Source organism: Palaemon carinicauda, chromosome 22 (genome assembly GCF_036898095.1).
Source record: "Palaemon carinicauda isolate YSFRI2023 chromosome 22, ASM3689809v2, whole genome shotgun sequence".
Taxonomy (NCBI): domain Eukaryota; kingdom Metazoa; phylum Arthropoda; class Malacostraca; order Decapoda; family Palaemonidae; genus Palaemon; species Palaemon carinicauda.
Genome location: NC_090746.1, coordinates 4,801,301 through 4,823,403, shown reverse-complemented (window position 1 = coordinate 4,823,403; position 22,103 = coordinate 4,801,301). Strand labels below are relative to the sequence as shown.

The 22,103-nt window shown below is 39.8% G+C and overlaps 1 protein-coding gene across 3 annotated transcripts in view; it reads left to right on the top strand.

The window, feature by feature from the left end:
• LOC137616297 (uncharacterized) overlaps positions 1 to 22,103 on the top strand; it is a 308,280-nt gene that overhangs the window by 169,573 nt on the left and 116,604 nt on the right. For all 3 annotated transcript variants that reach the window (XM_068345942.1, XM_068345941.1, XM_068345940.1), the window contains 3 exons: positions 1,352 to 1,534; positions 11,012 to 11,187; positions 13,877 to 14,024. In XM_068345942.1, the coding sequence (XP_068202043.1) occupies positions 1,352 to 1,534; positions 11,012 to 11,187; positions 13,877 to 14,024 (507 nt within the window). The remainder of the gene's footprint in view (positions 1 to 1,351; positions 1,535 to 11,011; positions 11,188 to 13,876; positions 14,025 to 22,103) is intronic.

The following is a 22,103-nucleotide window of genomic DNA, read 5'->3' as shown; positions in this document are numbered from 1 at the left end:
TCAAACTCGTTAGTTTCTATGGTTGCTGCAACCTCACCATCCTTGTGAGCTGAGGATGGGGGTTTTGGGGGAGCTTATAGGTCTATCTGCTGAGTCATTAGCAGCCATTGCCTGGCCCTCCTTGGTCCTAGCTTAGCTCCTTTTGGTATTTTTATTTGCTCGATTGAACTTCTTTAGTACTGGAATTCTTCCTAAATACATATACTTGCACAGTTGAATAGATTTTTAACCTTCGTTTAAAGTGGCCAATTTGCGTTTAGTAAATCAATCGGCCATACTACGCAACGCAATTATCTTTCATATTATTATCTCTTCCGGCGGAAGTAGCATTGGTGTTAATAAAGACCTGTAGATTAAAGGTATTCGAGAGTGATGGCTATTTATCTCAGCTAATTAAATACACATTTTTACAATTATCAGTGACATGGATTTCCGTGTTAATCTTAAAGGAAGCTTATATGCATTTGTGAAATAAAATGTAAAGTTTTCTCTAAGAACTGAGAAGCAACACTGGCTTTTTAGCCACACTTATGATGAATCAATTGTCGATTAATTTACTGAAGAAGAAATAACATTTAATTTAGGGAGATGAAATTGCTGTGTAATATTAACTGATAATTAAAGTTATGGTGAAAATAAAAGTGAAACAGAGTCGTCCTTGAAATACCGTTACTTATGAAGGCATCATGAAAGTAATTAGCATTGGAGAAAATGCAGACGATGATGATGATGGTTAGTTTGAACTAATATAATTACTATTTTATTCCATTGTGTTCACATTTATTTCAGTAGTAATCTAAATGTATGTGAGTATTTACTGATAAACATATTTTTTTTTATCTATTTGATTAGTAATTGTCCAATAGTGATATTTTGCAAACGTTGCTCTTCTAATATGTGATCTACCAAAGTCTGGGATGATGAGATCTACCTATCTATGACAGTGATCTGCTCGGGTAGATCGTCCGGAGCAAAAACCGTTAGAAGTTTTTTGAAATATCCCCGAAATAAAGACCAACGGGGATCTACCAATCTTTGACAATGATCTGTTATTTATGACATGTGATCTACGAGTAGATCGTGCGGAGCAAAAAATAGAAGTTTTTAAAAAATATTTCGGAAATAAATACCAACGGGGCTTGCGAGCGCAGCTCTATATGTACCGCTTGCCAGTGAAGTTTTTTGTTCTTTACGAGCGAAGCGAGCCATTGCGGAGCAAAAAAACAGCTCGGTAGATCAGAGCAAAAAAAAAAAAAAAAAAAAAAAATAGCACGATAGATCACTTAATGGAAAAGCACCCTGCAAACAGTAACCAGAGTATTGCAATAGTTAATCTAACTTTCATTTTCAGGAAATGGCACAGACCAGCGTGGAAGACGCAGTGGCAGCAGCGGGGACGTGGGTGTGGTGGACAGCAATGTCCTCCGGAAGGTGGCCAGTCTCACCCTCGATCGGGCCATTATCGAAAAGAGGGTCACCAAGCCGAAGTTCGTGCCTGAGAAGTTGGACTTCAAAATCTACGAGAAGTTCGAAGGTGAGAACAAGCGCTTGCTGAGATTTTATTATTATTATTATTATTATTATTATTATTATTATTATTATTATTATTATTATTATTCATAATAATAGCTAAGCTACAACCCTACCTGATTAGAGAGATCATTCCGCAACTGTGATTTTTGTCGGTATTATCACATAATGGTGACTTGTAGCATCATCGTCTGGACAAGCATGTGGTTCATGTCCAGTTGTCTGGATTGGAAATTAAAATAACCTGGCAGTTTTGTAGGACAGATCTATAAAGAACAATAAACTATCTGTAAGTAAGTGGAACCTTTTTAAAGTCTTAAATTTTTCGTTTATAGTTATAAAAAAAATCAGAGCCTCGTATTAAAGTCATCTTTATATTCAACACATGCAGTTCAGTTCCTTCTAGAGTTACTAACCAACTTCTCCGGGTGTATAGTTTCTGTGAGTAATAGAACAAACAAGTTTAGACTTGATTAGAGGTCTGTGATTTTTGGAAAATATTGTTTCATGTAAAATTGGAGAACGATTTAAAATCCGGAAAAGATCCAGCAAGAGGTTTAACTTTCATAGCCAATTTTAAATATCTAGAAAGATTAGTTCACCAAACTTTTAATTGGGCTCCACAAGGCACCAGAAGAGTTGAAAGACCCAGACCCACATGGCTTAGGACTAAGAAGCTTGAAGTAAATGAGGAATGAAGAACTATTGCTGTAAAAGCTCAAGATAGAGACGACTGGAAAAATCTATCTGAGACCCTTTGCGTCAATAGGTGTAGGAGGAGATGATGAGTAACATTTGTAAACAGAAGAAACTAGACTGCCTAGTAAAGTAACATTTTAATTGTTAATTTTCATATATGGCCAGTTTTGATGATGGAAGAGGAAAGGGCGAGGACGCTGTAGAAGTTAACCACCATCTTAAAGAAATAAAGAAAATGTAGATATATTGGTGGTGCTTGCTTATGCAGAAAAGACAAAACATGATTAACTCTGGTGTGAAAAGGTCACAGAAACAACCATTAAGAGGATATCTTGTCAGACAGCAAGTTGGGTTTTGGGGAATAGATAGGAAAATTCAAAAGAAGGCTGGAAGAGCAAGAGGTCTTTCTAGATAATGCATAAAAGGGCACTGTTAAATGTTGGTTTGTTTGTCCTATGAAAACGCACCCAACGTTCGTTTACGCTGGTAAGTGTAGTGTTTGTCCAATGAGAACGCACCCAGGTTTGTTGACATTATCGAAATAGTTGATTTATTGAAAAATATGTTTATTTGAAAGGTTGATATGTTATTATGATTGGGTCATTACAATTATAAAGAGTAATCCATGTGAATTGTGATTATATTGTGAAAACTGTATTAATTTCCCGAGTGGATGGGAGCCGGGACTTCCCCTCTCCCGTTTTCGTCACATATTTGTATTTTTTTTACCTTTGGGGAAGCTTTAACGAGAATAAAAGTAATAAATTTATAATTTGCTGGTTAAATGGATTTGTCTTGTCTGTATCGCAATGTTATCTATTTTTTTTATGTGAAGTTTTCTACAAAAAGGAACCATGGGACCTGCGTGCTCCCCCAAGCTGTTTTTGAATCTGTAGTAGAGGGCAGAGAGGAAATAAAGAGAAAACGGAAAGGTCGTTTCCTTTCTCCCGGAGTTTATTTTTGAGTTTTACGAGAAAATTGAGGAGGCTATGCCTCAAACTGAGGGGCTAATGGCCCACATACAACATGGTGCCCAGACCCGGGAATCAGATGAGAGCGAGGCTGAATTTACTGGATTCCCCAACGTAAATCAACTTAGGAGAGCAGTGCTGCAGAGAGAGAAGGCAACAATATGGCTGCGTTGTGCCTCAGAAGATTTGACCAGAGCCATGGCCGGTAATCCGACCTGGCATGAAATTACAAGTCTCGTAAAAGACTACGATAATAAGAAGGCCGACTGGGAAGAAATAATTCAGCGAGACCAGAATTCTATAGAGGATGTTGATGAGCTCCAGAGAAGAATACTTGAAGACCACCATTTTCTGACAGAGGTAAGAAAAATCCGTACTGAAGCAGCAGCTACCTTAGAGAGGCTGGGCAAGGACAGAAACTTGGTTGCTAATAGGTCCAGTGAAGATATTAATTCAGGCAGTGAAGTCGGTAATGAGGGTTTTAGTGTGCAATTGCCTAAACTCCAGCTAGTGAAATTTGGCGGGAAAATAACAGAGTGGCGGCCATTTTGGGACCAATTCATGGCACTTGTGGACGATCAGCCTATGCCTCTTGTTTCCAAATTTATGTATCTTCAATCTGTTTTAGAGGGTGAGGCTAGGGGTGTACTACAGGGCCTCACCCAAACAACAGCTAATTACAAGATAGCCTGTGAGTTGTTAGAAGAAAGGTATGGCGATCCAGAAAACATTATATCAGCTCACCTTCAAGCCCTAATGCAACTTAGCTCATCTAGGAGCGCAAGGACTGAAATTCACACGTCCTCTTTGCGGAAATTACAGGATGAGTTAGTAGGCCATGTGCGCAGTTTGGAGGCCCTTGGAGTTGGAGGTGAACAGTACGGGCGGATCTTGGTGCCTATGATCCTTGCTCTGTTACCTCATGACATAAGGTTGGACTGGTCGCGTAGTGGACGGAAAAGAGGAGATCTCGACGGATTGCTGAAGTTCTTGCAACGAGAAGTGGAAGGCAGAGAGAGGGCAGAGGCTATCAAGAGACTAAGCCTTGGAAAATCCGAGGAACCCAGTGTAGAACGACGGACTAAAAAGCACACTCCCAGTTCAGCCTCTGCCCTTCAAACTTCATCAGAAGAAAGTGGTTCGAAGACGTTTTGCGCATTCTGTGGAAAGCTGCATCCCAGTGAAAGGTGTTTAGGTATAACTAAGCTCCCCCTTGCAGAAAGAGAAGAAGCCGTGCGTAATCGGCGTTTGTGTTTTAAGTGTTTATCTAAAAGCCATTATGCCAAGGCCTGTTGGGCTAAGTGTTCAAAGTGCAAGACTGGGAATCACAACTCCCTTGTATGTCGGAGATCTGAAACGAAACCCTCCGTAACAGCTAGTGAAAATAACCCTGTAGTAGAGGGAGTGCAAGAGGGGTCAAATTCTGTGACCCATGTGGGGGTAGCACCTTGTGAGGTGAAAAACAAGGTTAATTCAAGGTGTTGTGTATTGCAGACGGCCCAAGTCAGGGTAGTAGGCCATCAGGGTATCACATTTGCTACTGTAATGTTTGATACAGGGTCTGATCGGTCTTACATTTCAAGGGAACTGGTCAAACGGGTCAAGCCTAAGTGGCTGACTTCTGAGTATTTATCATTTTCTGCCTTTGGTGGAGGGAAGGCCTCTAAGGCAGATTTGTGTAGTATTTATGAAATAATGAGTATAGGGGCAAATGATCACAAATATAGTTTTAAGGTTGCTGAGATTGATGTAATTTGTCCTCCGTTATCTAGGTCCAAAGTGGACCCTAAGTGTTTAGAACCTTTTTCTCACCTTAAGTTGATCGATGAGTATGGATCCCATCGAAATTTACATATTGATATGTTGATAGGCCTTGATTTATATTGGAAGATGATGATCCCCAACCAGGTTATGTATAATGAAGGGCTTGTGGCCCAGGAGACAATTTTTGGTTGGATTTTGTCCGGATCCTTTAATAGGTCTGAAGGTAATATTGGTGCAAGTGTACAATTGTTAGCAATTGAGAATGTACAAGAGTGTAGTTTGAGTCAATTTTGGGATCTAGAGTCTGTTGGCATAAAACCCAACGAACTACATTCTGAGGCGATGAACCCTGACCCAGTCTTGGTTCAATTTGAGAATTTGGTAAGTTTTAAAGATGGTCGCTATGAAGTGGCCCTACCATGGAAATCTGAGAATATGAAATTAGATTTGATCAATAATGAACATCATGCTTTGAGAAGATTGGAAGGTCTCTATAATAGGTTAGGTAAAAACCCCTGTCTGCAGGAAAAGTATTTTAAGGTGTTTAATGAGTATGAAAAGGAGGGTATTATTGAAGAAATTCCTTCCCATCAACGGGAAGGTGGGTATCCTATATTTTATTTGCCTCATCGGCCTGTGGTACGGGAAGGGAGCCTAACCACCAAGGTGAGGCCTGTTTTTGATGGATCTGCACGTGGCAGTAATGGAGTATCTCTGAATGATTGTTTAGAAAGTGGTCCTTCACTCAACCCTGATTTAGTTGAGGTGTTGTTAAGATTTAGAAGGTGGAGGGTGGCCTTAACAGCTGATATTACAAAGGCTTTTCTTCAAATAAAGGTAAGAAGGGAGGACCGTGATGTTCATAGGTTTTTGTTGAAAGAGGGGAACAATGTTAAACATTTCAGATTTATAAGAATGCCCTTTGGTAATAAGAGTAGTCCATTTTTATTAAATGCCACCTTAAAATTTCATTTAAAGAAATACCCTCTCACAGAGGTGGTTTCTGAACTGTATGAGAATCTTTACGTAGATGATTGGCTATCTGGGGCTGATAGTCCCGCAGAAGCAAGTTTAAGATTTGAAGAAGCCTATGGTATCCTGCAGGAGGCTGGTATGTCATTGTCAAAGTGTACGTCTAATTGTAAGACTTTAACTATAACTGAAGGTTCTAGTGAAGAGAGTGTCAAGGTTCTAGGCCTCCACTGGGTATCCTCCCCTGACTGTTTTACCTTTAAGGTTGAGAACCTGGACCCCTTTGGAGATATTGTTTGTACCAAAAGAAATGTTTTAAGCCTCATAGCTCGGTGTTTTGACCCCTTGGGGTTCATATGTCCGTTTGTTATGCATGCAAAAATACTGTTTCAAGAAATCTGGAGATTAGGTTTAGATTGGGATGAGCTATTACCCGAGGCTATGCAAGGCAGAGTTAAATTATGGGTTGTAGGATTTTCTGTGCTTGAGTCATTTAGAGTAGATCGGTACTTGTTTTCTGAGTCACCCTTTAAGGAAATTCCTAATGTTCAATTCCATGCATTTAGTGATGCTTCAGAAAAGGGTTATGGTGCTTGTGTTTATGTGAGAGTGCCTGAGGGGGATAAATTCAAGGTATCGCTGGTTGTTGCAAGAGGCAAGGTAGCCCCTATAAAAAGGGTTTCCCTTCCTAGGCTTGAATTACTCGGAGCCCTGTTATGTGCTAGACTCGTTGTGTTTGTGACGTCCGCCTTGCAGCTGGGTAACGAGGTTTCTGTTCAATGTTGGACGGATTCCACAGTAGCCCTAGCTTGGATAAAGGGGGACCCCAATAGATGGAAAACCTTTGTGGCTAACAGGGTTGTTGAGATTCAACATTTGACACCTCCTTCATGTTGGCAGCATTGTCCAGGCAAGGACAACCCAGCGGATCTTGTATCTCGAGGTGTTTTTGCTGAGCAGCTTTTGCAGTCTGATATTTGGCTGAAGGGTCCTCCTTGGCTCTGTTCCTCCCCGCTCCCTCATCAGGAAGGCAGGGGGGCGGACATTCCTTCAGAAGAGATATGTGATACTGACACAGTTTGTGTTGCAGTTGAAAATGAGCCGCCCTTATTTGAATTCACCCGATGGAGTTCCTTTACAAAGGCCCTTAATGTAGTAGGTTGGGTACTGAGATTTGTTGGGAATTGCAGACCTTCGTCCCGCAAATTAAGTGGACCTTTAACCTATGGAGAATTGACGAAGGCTAAGGTACAACTGCTGTACTTTGTGCAACGAGAGGCCTTTGCAAAGGAAGTAAATGCTCTGAGTAGATCTCTCCCCCTCCCAAGGGGTTCTTCCTTGATTAAACTTGATCCTTACCTAGATGAGGATGGGCTACTGAGAATAAAAGGGCGCTTAGAGAATGCAGACTTGAGTTTTGAGAGTAAGCACCCCATAATAATTCCTGGTACCCACATTGCTTTACTGTTAGTTCGTTTCCAGCATAGGTTGCTCAAGCATGCTGGTGTTGCTACACTTGTATCCACGTTACGAAACAGTTACTGGATCATTCGCCTTCGTCAGATTGCAAAGAAGGTTTGTCGAGAATGTGTGGCTTGTCGGCGTTGTGATGCCTCTGCTTGTTCCCAGCCTGTGGGGCCACTTCCCGAGTTGAGAGTTAAGTCGGCTCCTCCATTCACGGTTACAGGTCTGGATTTTGCTGGTCCTTTATTTTGTATTGATTTTCCATCCAAGAAATTGTATATACTTCTTTTTACCTGTGCTGTCATTCGAGCTGTTCATTTAGAGCTCACCGAGTCTCTTTCGGTTGTTGATTGTAATTTGGCCATTAGACGGTTTGTAGCTAGACGGGGTGTTCCAACAGTGTTCTACTCTGACAATGCTAGAACCTTTGTGAGTGTCTCCAACCTGTTAAGAGAACATTATGGCTCGTTGACGCCCCAATGGAAGTTTATTGTACCTAATGCTCCTTGGTGGGGAGGCTGGTGGGAACGCCTCATTAGATCTGTGAAAGTTGCACTGAGGAAAACATTGGGCACTAATTCTTTGTCCAAGAGTGAATTAGAGACTACACTTCATGAGGTGGAAGCTTGTATTAATTCTAGACCCTTGACATTTGTAGGTGAGGAACCTGATATCGCCAATCCTCTTACCCCTTCCCATTTCCTAATTGGCCGTTCTGCAGGTTTTCAGTTAGAGTTAGTAGATGATCCAGACTGTGGTGTATCCTCAAAGGATTTGTGTGTAAGAGAAGCTGTGCGTCTGGGTCAGTTAGACAAATTTTGGAGAATATGGCAGACTGAGTATCTTAGAAACCTGCCTTGTATGGTGAAGGGGTTCAAGCCAAATTGCAACCTTAAAGAGGGTTCTGTTGTACTAGTAAAGGATGAACGGGTGCCAAGGTTAAGGTGGCCTCTTGGAGTTATTACTAAGTTGTATCCTGGAAAAGATGGGGTTGTTAGAAGTGTTGAGGTTAAAACCAAACGTGGATTTATATCCAGACCTGTGCAAAATTTGTATAATCTAGAAATAACTGATTTGAAGGGTGAAATGGGTAGTAATTCCCAGGAGGAGAGACTTGAGAATCTTAGACAGGAGCCTGTAGAATCACCCTTAGTGTCTAATGTTGGTAAGTCCCGAAAGGGAAGACCTATTAAGGTTCCTATTAAACTTGACTTGTAGATTAAGGTAATAAGATAGCCTTGGAAGGCTCTGATGATGATAGGAGTGTTGAGACACTCCTATGGTGGGGAGGATGTTAAATGTTGGTTTGTTTGTCCTATGAAAACGCACCCAACGTTCGTTTACGCTGGTAAGTGTAGTGTTTGTCCAATGAGAACGCACCCAGGTTTGTTGACATTATCGAAATAGTTGATTTATTGAAAAATATGTTTATTTGAAAGGTTGATATGTTATTATGATTGGGTCATTACAATTATAAAGAGTAATCCATGTGAATTGTGATTATATTGTGAAAACTGTATTAATTTCCCGAGTGGATGGGAGCCGGGACTTCCCCTCTCCCGTTTTCGTCACATATTTGTATTTTTTTTACCTTTGGGGAAGCTTTAACGAGAATAAAAGTAATAAATTTATAATTTGCTGGTTAAATGGATTTGTCTTGTCTGTATCGCAATGTTATCTATTTTTTTTATGTGAAGTTTTCTACAAAAAGGAACCATGGGACCTGCGTGCTCCCCCAAGCTGTTTTTGAATCTGTAGTAGAGGGCAGAGAGGAAATAAAGAGAAAACGGAAAGGTCGTTTCCTTTCTCCCGGAGTTTATTTTTGAGTTTTACGAGAAAATTGAGGAGGCTATGCCTCAAACTGAGGGGCTAATGGCCCACATACAACAGGCACAATTCTAATTTTTTGGAGAAAGGGTTAATCAAGAAGAGATTAGGGATTTACATGTTTGAAGTTTAGAAGGCTCCTGTTTTATTAATTGATATGAGGGCCATATAACTTTAGATTCTTTGAAAATAAAGACATAAGAATTTAGTTACATCTTCTGTAAGATGTCATCATCATCATCATCTCCTGCTACGCCTATTGAAGCAAAGTGGCTCTGTTAGATTTCGCCAGTTGTCTCTGTCTTGAGCTTTTAATTCGATACTTCTCCATTCATCATCTGTAAGATGTAGGCATTCAAAATTTTTATTAAATTATGGTCAAGGTTAACTTTAAGATCAAAGGTCAAATTTAAAGTATACTTTAACATTTCAGCTATATGAGATACAGGCTTTGTGTGCTTAGAGTAGGCAGGGTCAATTTTGTAATTGAAGATTGAAGGCCAAACATGAATTTAAACTTGACCATAACTTTTGAATTATATGATGTTGGGATATTGTCTTTATTTACAAGAAATTGTGGAGTCCTTGGTAACCTCTTGAAGTTCTTTTGAAGAAGGGATTTACTTGTTGGGAGGAGTTTCACTTTACAGTACATGTCATGAAGAGAGGAAGAGAGAAGACTGCAGAGTTTTTCTCTCACTATCCCTAAATATCAGAAGTGAAGCATACCACTTGAGCCAACATTATAAATAAATTACTGGGTTGGTTGGTTTTGCCACCTGTCATGGCAGTTACACATTAAATTTAAAGTAAAATAACTAACAAACTTCAAAACATCATTTGGTTATCCAAAGAAGTATACTGTAGATATATACAGAATTTACATTTTAGATATTGCAGTCTCAATGTAGAAGTAGATGTACAGCTGTATTTTTTATACTAAGATCACCAGACTTTACCTTTGACCTCTCGACTTGTGGTAAAGTTGCCATAATCCTGGAGTAGATTTAGGAAGCTTTTAGCTATTGAAACTTTATCCCTCAATGTTCAAGTAATAGTATTTTTTTTTTTTTATAGTTGATCAGATTGCAAATGTGTCAATGGTTTTGACTCGGTCCATGGAGAAGAGGAGGCTAAAAAAGATATACCTGTGGGACACTGTCATAACCTTGAATCTTTTTTGTTCAATATCAAGAGCTAAGCATCGAAAACAAAAATATTATTTTGAGTGAATGTTTAGAAATCTTTAAGAGGCAAAATAATAAATTAGGTCTATTTTATACTATTAGTTCATAGATTTGGGTAAACCTATAAAGAAATAAAGGGGCTACATGTGAATAGGATGTAAACCTTAAGAGTTCATGGAAGAAATTGCTGTATTGAACTAACCATGCTAGTCCAATTTATTCATTATGAGGTTGGCAACCACTAAAAATTATTAGCCATGATCACAGATGTACACATTGATGATACTGTAATGGCAAAGAAGCCTTTAGATTTCACAAAAAATAGAGTAATAAAGCAATGTTTTCTAGAAATCAAGTAACTAATCTAAGTTCATAAAGTGAAATTTGAGCATACGACCAATCCTTGTAGCCAATTCCCCTTTTCAGTTCTGAAGTAATGCTTATGGTTAGTAGTGTTTATGGACATGTCTGATGTACAATATTGTTCTGGTATGAAATTATATTTGATGAGATCTACACTATTTGCAAAAAATATTATAGGTATTTGATAGACTGTACATGATTTGTAAAATAATGTATTTCATGTTACTTTTACAGGTCAGATGTTGATAAACTGGTTTGTTAGTGCCTTCAGTGATGGACATTACCTTCGACATGTTATCACAAATCAAGATCTCAAAATTTTAGCCACACAGTTTTGCACATATCTTCTAGCAGCTGGTGTCTTACGCCAAATAGAGGATGTCAGTGCACCTTTAGAATTACTCTTTAGGGTAAGAATTGTCCTTATTCATATCTTTTTACCTCTGCCAAAAAATTTGAAGGAGGTTATGTTTTACCCCGTTTGTGTGTTTGTTTGTGTGCACGTGTTTGCTTGTTTGTGAACAGCTTCCTGGCCATAATTTTAATCGTAGAGTAATGAAACTTGCAGGGATTAACTGTTATGTTAAAAGCTGGAAATAATAAAATTTTGGAAGGTCAGGGTCAAGGTAATGGTCAAACTTCCAATTCACGTATAATCAGCCCTAAGTATGAACATCGTTCTCACAGCAGAGACTTCAAACTTGGTTCATATTTGAGTGTATGAAAATCCACGCCAATTAATACATGCCAATGTCAAAGGTTAAGGTCAAAGTCAAGAAATAAGCTGCTGCGGCGGAGGTCTGCACTGTACTAAGTGCCCCTCTAGTTTCGTCTGTTAATGAAAATATGATTTAGATCAAACTTTGTCAGAGTGTTATAAAGTCAGTTAAGCCATTTAGTTGTGTTCATCAGCATTATGCTGAAGATTAACTTTTAATTGTGACTACAGAAGGCATTTGGCTGGTGTTTTGTGTTTAGTGAAACAAAAATGTATAGTAGAGAAATCAAGTACAGTATTAGACTTATAAGAAAACATAATATAGTATGTTATATTGACGTAGGGTATAGTAAGTGCTTAGTTATTATTTACTTTAATTGGAGCCATAATTAATGTATTAGTGTAATTATAATTCCAATCCTATATAGTACTCGTATATACAAAATATCCTGGTCGAGATGTTCCCAGTATCACCAATCTTTCTGTTCATGGACAGAAGCTATTCTCTTCACGTACAAGCACTTGGCCTTCAGATATTTCCTAAGTAGATATTATTATTGTTATTTACTAGTGAAGATGCAGACCTTATTGCAAATCAAAATGCGACTAGCCCAAAGACCCCAAGAGGGAAAGCAGCCCTTGTTGCAAGTCAGCATGCAACCAGGCCAAAAGACCCCAAGAGGAAAGGCAGCCCTTGTTGCAAATCAGAATGTGACTAGCCCAAAGACCCCAAGAGGGAAAATAGCCCTTGTTGCAAATCAGAATGCAATTAGCCCAAAGACCCCAAGAGTTTGGTTGACTTTATGGTCCTCCAAAATTGTTCAATAATCTCATAGCAGGAAGATTGAAAAAAATGGATTACCAATCACAACTGAGACTTGTTAACTGCCAATTTAATCTCTTCATTGCGATACAAGGATACAAGGGGTTTTGCATTTTTTATTGATAAGAAATAAGGTTTAATGATGTACATGAATCTGTGTTATATGCTTTAAGTAAACTTGTGTGACAAGGTTTAATTACAAGTTTCTGATTTGACCAGAAGTTAGTCGAGCTATAGCTGATATATATTACTCTTTTCATTTCTTCTTTTCTGCTATTTAGTATATTTAAGCAGTTACTATGGAAAACTAGTGCTTCCATCTTAGGCCTGCTGTCTTTAGCAGCACCCAGTTCAAAGAGTTTTCATCCTTGGGAGTATTATCTCAAGCAAGCATACTTATTGATTTTCAAAAATACTGGAGCATCTTTCATCATTCATCTTTCTGCCTGAATATTTTTTAGATAACACTGATTTAGCACATATCCTCTTGTCACATCAAGGTGATCCAACCCAATGGTGAGGAAGTGAAAGAAATATTATTCCAATTGACGTTATTCAGTATTAGAGAAAAAAAAATGTAATATCTGGGACATCTTCCACACCAGAGGTAGATTTTGAAAGACTGCCATTACTTTCCAACTTCACGCTGTAATGTAAACTAATTGTACCAGTACTCTCTTACAACACACTTTATCATCTCATCCTTCTCCTTCACACCATGAGGGTGCAGAAACATGCACTGCCAGGAGGATTATCAAGTTCTGAATCCTCAGTTACCCTTTTTCCTGGATGTAAAGGATTAATAAATAACTTTAGGCTTGTCATGACTCATTCAGGATGTTTCTTGAAATTTACATTGATGGAATTGTTAGACAAGGAAAACATTAAAGTATTTCAGCCTTTCCTAAATAGCAAGGGAGGCCCATGATAATTATCAACTAGCTTATGATGAAATACAGTATTTTTGTTGACACAAAACAATTGTTCCTGCAAACACAATTGGTAAATGCTCTCCTTAACCCCACGGGGCATTTACTTCAAATGTAATTTGTGTGATCCGACGGCCAGTATTTACCTAATGTGTCAGTTGTGCAAGGTAAACTTGTCACTATATTATCCTGCATGCCAGACAAAGGGTAGGTGAGTCAGGGACTATTCTGACTGCGGTATTAGTTACGAAAGTATATACTGTACACATTTGCATGAGGAAACATCTTTTGATGTATAGAAAAAAATTCTGCTCTTTCACTTCCTCATACTCCTTCTATTTAATCTTTTGAAAGTAAGACCACAATATACATCTAGAACTGTACACATATACTGATTGTCTTTTCACCGTGAACCTCCTCTCCTCATCTGTATTTAAATATGATCGAAAGATGTTAAAATATAGATTAAGCAGAATCCTGCTTGAATATTTGATTTTTTCTTTTGTTTTATTAAATTTTCCATATATTGTATTGTAAGTTGTACGGTAATGCCCAACTTGCGAAGGTATTGCAATTAACTTGCATCTAAATGAGAAATTAATATTTTTTTTAACATTTCCTTCCTTCAGCCTGATTTGATGTACTTTTGGTCCCATACGGAGGCTTCTCCAGCACAGATTTTAACTCCAGGGAAAATTTCACCCTCCGCTTGGCCTCCCCCAAATTTTGCAGAACTTCTTTCTTCTGCTCGTCCAGGGGCAAAATATACGGAAGCTGGTAAGTTTCACTTTTGAATTTTTTTGTATAAAGGGTAGTGCAATGCTGCTTCAGGAATATTCTATTCTGCAGTTTTTCGATTTTGAAAATGACCATGTAAATTTATGTTTTATTGTATAAATAAGTAATTCCCACTATTGATAATGGGGTCAACTAAATTTATGAATGATACTTTATCTTTGTTGATGTAATAACTTTACTTTGGTACTTTTGATATTGGGTTTTATATAAAGTCTTGCTGATATTAACATATTTCATATGCTGGTAGAGGTTTGAAAGTTTTGAAAAATTATTTTTATTCAGGTTTTTTAGAGTAAATTTATCAGCCGTTCATAAATGCGAATGTAACATAAGTTTCAGAAGTTATTTGGATATTAACATCAGTTTTGGTAAAGATTGTATCATATATTGTATATAAGCTATAGAATTTTAAGAAGACTAACAATAAATAAGCAGTACTGTAACTTGTTCTAGATATATTATTGATAAACATTCTGAAGAACTAAAGATTTTATTAATTACTTCTATTGTAATCCAATTTTTTAATGAGGATATTGATTATCTTGTGTAGAGTTTAATTTTGAAATTCTTAATTATGCACAAGGAGAAACAATTGATTAATAGATAAAAGAAGTAGATTTTACATATTTTTATGCTGTAGATATTTTGTGGCTTTTATTAAATTGTACAGTGTTAAGAATACTGTCTTGGTTACTCACCCGCGTGTTTTTAAGGATGCTATTTAGGTATTGTAACTTAACTCGTAAGCTTATAAGATTTACACTTTAAAATTAAGTTCTGAAATAAGTTAGAAAGATAAAGAAGATGGTAAGTATTGTCTTAGATGCACAATATCGTTGCTTAAGTACTCAGCTGTTTAACTTTTTAAATAACCCAACCCTTGGTTTGACTTTGGTTTTCAGCATATACAGTAGTAGCTTATTCATACAGTAATTGGGAACAAAACTGTATTTGAGATTGCTTTCACAAGTTTTTAACATGATCCTAATCTTACTCTAAGTCAAGCTTTTAATCTGTTCCCTTTGATTAACACAAAACTTTCTACGGTTAACCATTGCGTAGATACAGAACAAACCTCTTGGGAGGGTACAACAGATGATTACCTCCTTCATGAACCTAGTGAGGTTATCGAGACAGATCAGCAGAAAATAGAAAACGGGGAGGGAGAAGGAGGTAACCTGTTTGATGTGCATGACTTTTGTTTGTGTGTTATTTTCAGCACAGCTCCAAAATGCCTTGTTTGCTTTATAATTCCTGTAGCCCTTTTACTGCAATGAATAACTGTTCTGTTGTTATAGGAGAAACATTTGTCTCTCTTAAATTACAGTGGCACAGTTTGTGATATTTAGTGTTAACTCCCACATTGAAATAAAAGAATGTGAGTTGATTACACTAGTAGCTCAAAAATAAACTCATATATTATATACAGTAAAGGTCATGAATATGATACATATAAAATTAAACTTTCAAAAGGTTTTGGTCAATGATAGTACCCTTTATATGTTGTTCCATTTTACAAATGGCAGTTATTCCTAGTAAAACTTGTAGTCTTCCTGAGGATTTTTTATATCTAGATAATTTAAATGTGCATCTTAAGTTTTCTTGGTCTTATATGTTTAATATCATTTAAGATTCATGTTGTTTAAAATGTTACTTCTGCACGTTACCATCAAACTCAAATGTTGTGCTTAGAGCATTTTGGCCTGAGGATGTGCATAAAATATTTTGCAATTGGAAATTAAACTCCCAATACTTTATACCTGCAGTATGCCTTCGTAGCCTCCTGGTGCCATAGATTATAAAACATTTCACCAGAGCTTTCCATCTTTTGATCAACTTTTTTATTTTATTTTGCATCCCTTAAACCTTATTTATGAAGACAAATGAAAAAATTATGTGCATAGTGATGCATGGAATGAGCACAGTTGTGGATTCATGTTTTTAAATATTTAACTTAGCCGGTGAATATATAATAGCTGCAACTCTGCGGCTCGACAGAAAACACACTCAAAAAACTCGCGAGCGATCGCTATGAAGGTTGCGGGTGTGCCCACCAGCGCCAACTGTCGGCCAGATACCACTCTTGTATGTAAACAAAACCTTCAATTCTTCTCTGTCGACGTTGACGACAAGACGTATTCATACTCGCTGTAGAACCTGGAGTTTTCTTAACGTATTTGGTGAAGTACTTCATTTTGGTTTGAGCTTTCGCAGTACAGGTGTTTTATCTTCAACTTAAATCTTGAACTCGTTTTTGGATAGATTTAATTTTTGATGACTTTGGAGGAGAGAGAGGATGGACTTTCCTTGACTTTTAAATGGCCGACCCTTCCCTCAGTACGGAAGTGTGTTTAGGCTTTTAGCAATTATCTTATCACGTTATAAATTAATTATAGATTTTCCTCTATATATTTTATATCTCAACCGCCTTTATTAGGCCTCTTCGATTAGCTTTCCATTTATAATAAACATCAAAATAAATTTTAATGATTTGTTTATATGCGACCTTTCCTGAGAGTAGGCGGTCCTAACTTGGAAACCGAAGTTAAACAACGTTGAGCCCTTTCAATCGTAAATAGCTTTTAAAGAGCTAATGATTTAAAACTTATTAAATGAATATTTTTTAATAGATATTTTATGAAAGATTTTCTTTGAATAGTCTTCGTACTGTTTCAAAGATGAACTAACGTTTAGTTTATTTATGCTACGCAGTTTGCGCTCTATCGTTACGATAGAGAGAGAGAGTATCACGGTTTCACTTTGCAGAAAGAGTAAATCGATTCTGACGTTTTGTTCATTCTTCTTTCAAAGCTTAAATGTTTTAAATTCTATTTTAAAGGAACTTTTTAATTGAAAAACCTTTCAGTTTTTTCCTTTGGTCAAATAACCTGTTTTTTTGACGAAACGTAAGTGGGCTCTTCTCTTAGGTGCGAAATCAAGAGAGAGAGAGAGAGAGAGATAGAGACGGAGGGAGAGAGAGGAGAGAAAACGTTCCGATCTTTATCTCGTCCCAAGCGGGTAACGTTGTTCTCGAGTTACTCTCGTCCCTAGTCTCTGTACGGGGAGAAAGGATAAAACGTTTTTAGTTTTTTATTCTCGTCCCCAGGCAATGTACGGTGAGAGATTGAAAACGTAGTTTTGAATGAACTAGTGTTTAGTCTTTTCCCCAGCCACTGATTTTTTTATCTTAAAATATGTTTACTGTTTTTTGCTGGTATTAATGTGCTTACATTATACGACTGATTTCGCAATTACAACCTTTTGATGAGGGTAGAATTGCGTGCTTCAGGTAGAAATCAGTTTTATTCATACCTAATGTGAATTGTTAAAAAATTCGATTTCAGTGAAATAAGTGCAAAACAGAAAATCGTAGTGATAAAGTGATATTGCGCAAAGTGTTATTAATGTTGCGACCGAGGGTTCGTCTGTTCGTGCCTGTCGTTCGCCTAGTCCGGGACCTCTTGCAAGCTCCCAAGCCCAGGGGAGAAGTAATGTCGTACGACTTATGGGTTCGAGAGGCCTTGATCAGCGAACCAGACGTTCCCTCTATGGTATCGGGTGTATCTTACCAAGATCACCCCTACCATAAGGCGAGAGAGACGATTTTCTCCTCGTCATCCGAAGGCTTTTCGCATAAGAAACCGTGGAACAAGGTTTCGAGGCCCTTTAAGCGAAAGTCAGTCCTTTCAGGACAGGTCCAGCGTCCTGGTTTTAACCATTAGGACAGCTCTGACCCTATGCAGTCATCGGAAGACTGCTCGCCGCCTAACAAAAGCGTAACACAGACTCCGAGAGTCTTTTTGCAGGCAAGGTTTTGCGGTCACAGACGTTACCCTCGTCTCTTACCGCAACCATTCCCATTGATCCTAAATGGGTTGTACGGCAAGACATGCAGAATAAGCTTGCCTCCCTTATGGAAGACTATTCTGCCGATAAGTCCGTTGAGCCTAGCCGTTTATCTCATCGAGATCCTGGCCTTCAGCCACCCTAACGTTCCTTTGTGCGTCCTGTTGACGTTGGCGTAGCCAAGTCACGTCAGTCAGGTTGTTTAGAACCACACTCGATGCGGTCTCGTGTGGATTTTCAGCCACATTTGGACGTTAGGCCACTTGCTGATGCTCCTGTTGACGTTCAGGACGTTCGCTAACAATCGGAGTTGACTTGTTTTGACGCTGAGCGTCAACCTCCGCATTCTAGAATTGTTTTGACTGCTCAGTCTAGGCGGTCAAAGCAGTCTCGAGTGGACGCTGTGCGTCCTCACGCGCCTGTTGTTGTTGACAGTTCACAGACTGTCAAGCAGTTACATGACGTTGCGTCCTGGTCTCACGCACCTGTTGTTGTTGACAGTTCACAGACTGTCAAGCAGTTACATGACGTTGCGTCCTGGTCCGCTACTAATGCACCAGTGCGTGTGGACTCTGCTTGTAAAGCATTGCCACCACGGTAGGTCTCTCCCTTGCTTGAGACTCGGCTATTATCGGACAAGGTTCCTTCAGATGAGGAAGTTGCTGTTCCCCCTCCTACTGATATTCCCTTGAGGACTCTGTCAGACGGAGAGGAGCCTAAAGCTGCTTAGCCCTCTATGGACTTTAAATAAATCATGCTGATTTTTAAGGATCTTTGTCCGGATCTTTTTGTAACTGCTGCTCCTCGTTCGCCTAAACGTCAGAGCTTACACTAGGCCTAGCTACTTCGAAGCCGTTGTTTTATAAACTAGTGCTCTCTCGCTCTTCTAAGAGAGCTTTACGTTTGCTAGGCAACTGGTTTATCACCAGGAGGAGTTTGGGGGAGACAGCCTTTGCTTTCCCTTCTTTTAAACTGGCTTATAGAGCGAGAGTCTGATATGACACGAGAGAAGTTCTCGGCTTGGGAGTTCCTGCCTCTGCCCAGATAGACTTCTCAAACCTCATAGACTCTCCCTGGCGCCTGGCCATGAGACGCTCCAAGATTTTACAGGTCGACTTCACAGCTATTTTCGAGCCTTTGAAGTTTTGCTGTACAATTATGTCATGCATAAACAAGGCTTTCAGGGATGGCTCCAATGATCTGACAGCCACGTTCTCTGCAGGAACAAGTCCCTCAGGGATGGCTCCATGATTTGGCAGCCATGTTCACTGCAGGAGTACGTAAGAGGCAAGTGCGCTCAATGTGTTCATTGTCAAGACAAACTTCACGATGAAGTCTACCAGGCTGTCTTGACAGCATTTATGGAAGGCGACTGGATGGTCTCTCTCGACCTTCAGGAGGCATACTTCCACATTCCTATACACCCGGATTCCCAACCGTTTCTGAGGTTTGTTTACAGGAATGTGGGGTACCAGTTTCGAGCCCTGTGCTTTGGCCTCAGTCCTGCGCCTCTCGTGTTTACGAGGCTCATGAGGAATGTGGCAAAATCCCTCCATCTATCGGGGATCCGAGCCTCCCTGTACTTGGACGACTGGCTTCTCAGAGCATCGTCTAGTCTTCGCTGTCTGCAGGATCTACATTGGACGTTGAGTCTGGCCAGGGAGTTGGGACTTTTGGTCAACCTAAAAGTCCCAACTGATCCCATCCCAGTTTATTCTATATTTGGGGATGGAGATTCGCAGTCAAGCCCTGCTCGAAGTCCAACTAATGCTGAAACGAAACGTTTATTCAGTCAGGAGTTGGAACAGTCTCGTAGGGACTCTCTCATCCCTGGAGCAGTTTGTCTCACTAGGGAGACCACCTTCTGCCTCTCCGGTTCCATCTAGCCTTTCACTGGAACTAGGACAAGACATTAGAGACGGTATCATTCCCAGTCTCCGAACCAGTAAAGGCATGCCTGAAATGGTGGGACAGTAATATCAGTCTGAGAGAGGGACTATCCCTAGCAGTCAAGAACCCAAACCACGTGTTGTCCTCAGACGCGTCGGATTTGGGTTGGGGTGCGACCCTGGACGGTCGGGAATGCTCGGGTCTGTGGACCTCAAGTCAGAAGAGCATGCACATCAACGGCAAGGAGCTATTAGCAGTCCACTTGGCCTTGATGATATTAGAAGGCTTCTTCGAAACTTAGTGGTAGAGGCAACTCAGACAACACCACAACTTTGGCGTACATCTCCAAGCAAGGAGGCACACACTCCTTCACGCTGCTTGAGATCGCAAGGGACCTTCTCTTATGGTCAAGAATTCGAGGCATCTCCCTGTTGACGAGATTCATCCAGGGGGACTTGAACGTCTTGGCAGACTGTCTCAGTCGGAAGGGTCAGGTGATACCCACGGAATGGACCCTCCACAATGACGTGGGCAAGAGTCTTTGGGCTACTTGGGGTCAACCCACCATAGACCTCTTTGCCTCCTCGTTGACCAAAAGGTTTCCAATCTATTGCTCTCCAGTCCTAGATACAGAAGCAATCTACATAGACGCGTTTCTACTGGATTGGTCTTTTCTGGACTTATATGCATTCCCACCATTCAAGATAGTCAACAAGGTACTGCAGAAGTTCGCCTCTCACGAAGGGACAAGGTTGACGTTGGTTGCTACCCTCTGGCCCGCGAGAGACTGGTGCACCGAGGTACTTCAATGGCTGGTAGACTTTCCAAGAAGTCTTCCTCTAACGGTAGATCTGTTACGTCAGCCCCACGTAAAGAATGTCCATTAAAGCCTCCCCGCTCTTCGTCTGACTTCCTTCAGACTATCGAAAGACTCTCAAGAGCTAGAGGCTTTTCGAAGGAGGCAGCCAGTGCGATTGCAAGAGCTAGGAGAGCTTCTACCATTAGAGTATACCAGTCGAAGTGGGAAGTCTTTCGAGACTGGTGCAAGTCAGCATCTGTGTCCTCGTCCAGTACCTCTGTAGCCCAAATCGCAGATTTTCTTTTACATCTGAGAAAGGTTCACTCCCTTTCAGCTCCCACGATTAAGGGCTACAGGAGCATGTTGGCTTCGGTCTTTCGACATAGAGGCTTAGATCTTTCCAACAATAAAGATCTCCAAGATCTCCTTAAGTCTTTCGAGACCTCTAAGGAACGTCGTTTGGCAACTCCTGGATGGAACTTAGACGTGGTCCTAAGGTTCCTCATGTCAGACAGGTTTGAGCCATTACATTCAGCCTCCCTGAAGGATCTCACCCTCAAGACACTTTTCCTAGTGTGCTTGGCTTCGACTAAAAGGGTCAATGAACTTCATGCCTTCAGTAAGAACATCGGCTTTTCTACAGAAAAAAGCCACTTGTTCACTTCAACTTGGTTTCCTGGCCAAAAATGAACTGCCTTCTCGTCCTTGGCCTAAATCTTTTGATATTCCTTGCTTATCAGAGATCGTAGGCAACGAACTGGAAAGAGTATTATGTCCTGTTAGAGCTCTTAAGTTCGATTTAGCTCGTACTAAGTCATTACGAGGGAAATCTGAGGCATTATGGTGCTCAGTTAAGAAACCTTCATTGCCTATGTCAAAGAATGCTTTGTCATATTTTATCAGATTTTTTTAATACGAGAAGCTCATTCTCACTTGAATGAGAAAGACCGATGTTTGCTTAAGGTTAAGACGCACGAAGTTAGAGATATAGCAACCTCCGTGGCCTTCAAGCAAAATAAATCTCTGCAAAGTATTATGGACGCGACTTTTTGGAGAAGCAAGTCAGTGTTCGCGTCATTTTGCTTAAAAGATGTCCAGACTCTTTACGAGGACTGCTACACACTGGGTCCATTCGTTGCAGCGAGTGCAGTAGTGGGTGAGGGTTCTACCACTACACTTCCCTAATTCCAATATCCTTTTAATCTGTCTCTTGAAATGTTTTTAATATTGTTTTATGGGTTGTTCGGAAGGCTAAGAAGCCTTTCGCATCCTGGTTGATTTGGCGGGTGGTCAAAGTCATTTCTTGAGAGCGCCCAGATTAGGGGTTTGATGAGGTCCTGTTGTATGGGTTGCAACCCTTGATACTTCAGCTCCTGGGAGTCTTTCAGCATCCTAAGAGGATCGCTGGGCTCCGTGAGGAAGACAGACTTACAAGGCAGAGTAATCTTCTAAGTCAACTTCCTTACCAGGTACCTATATATTTTGGTTTTGTTATATTGATAACTGTCAAAATGAAAAAACTC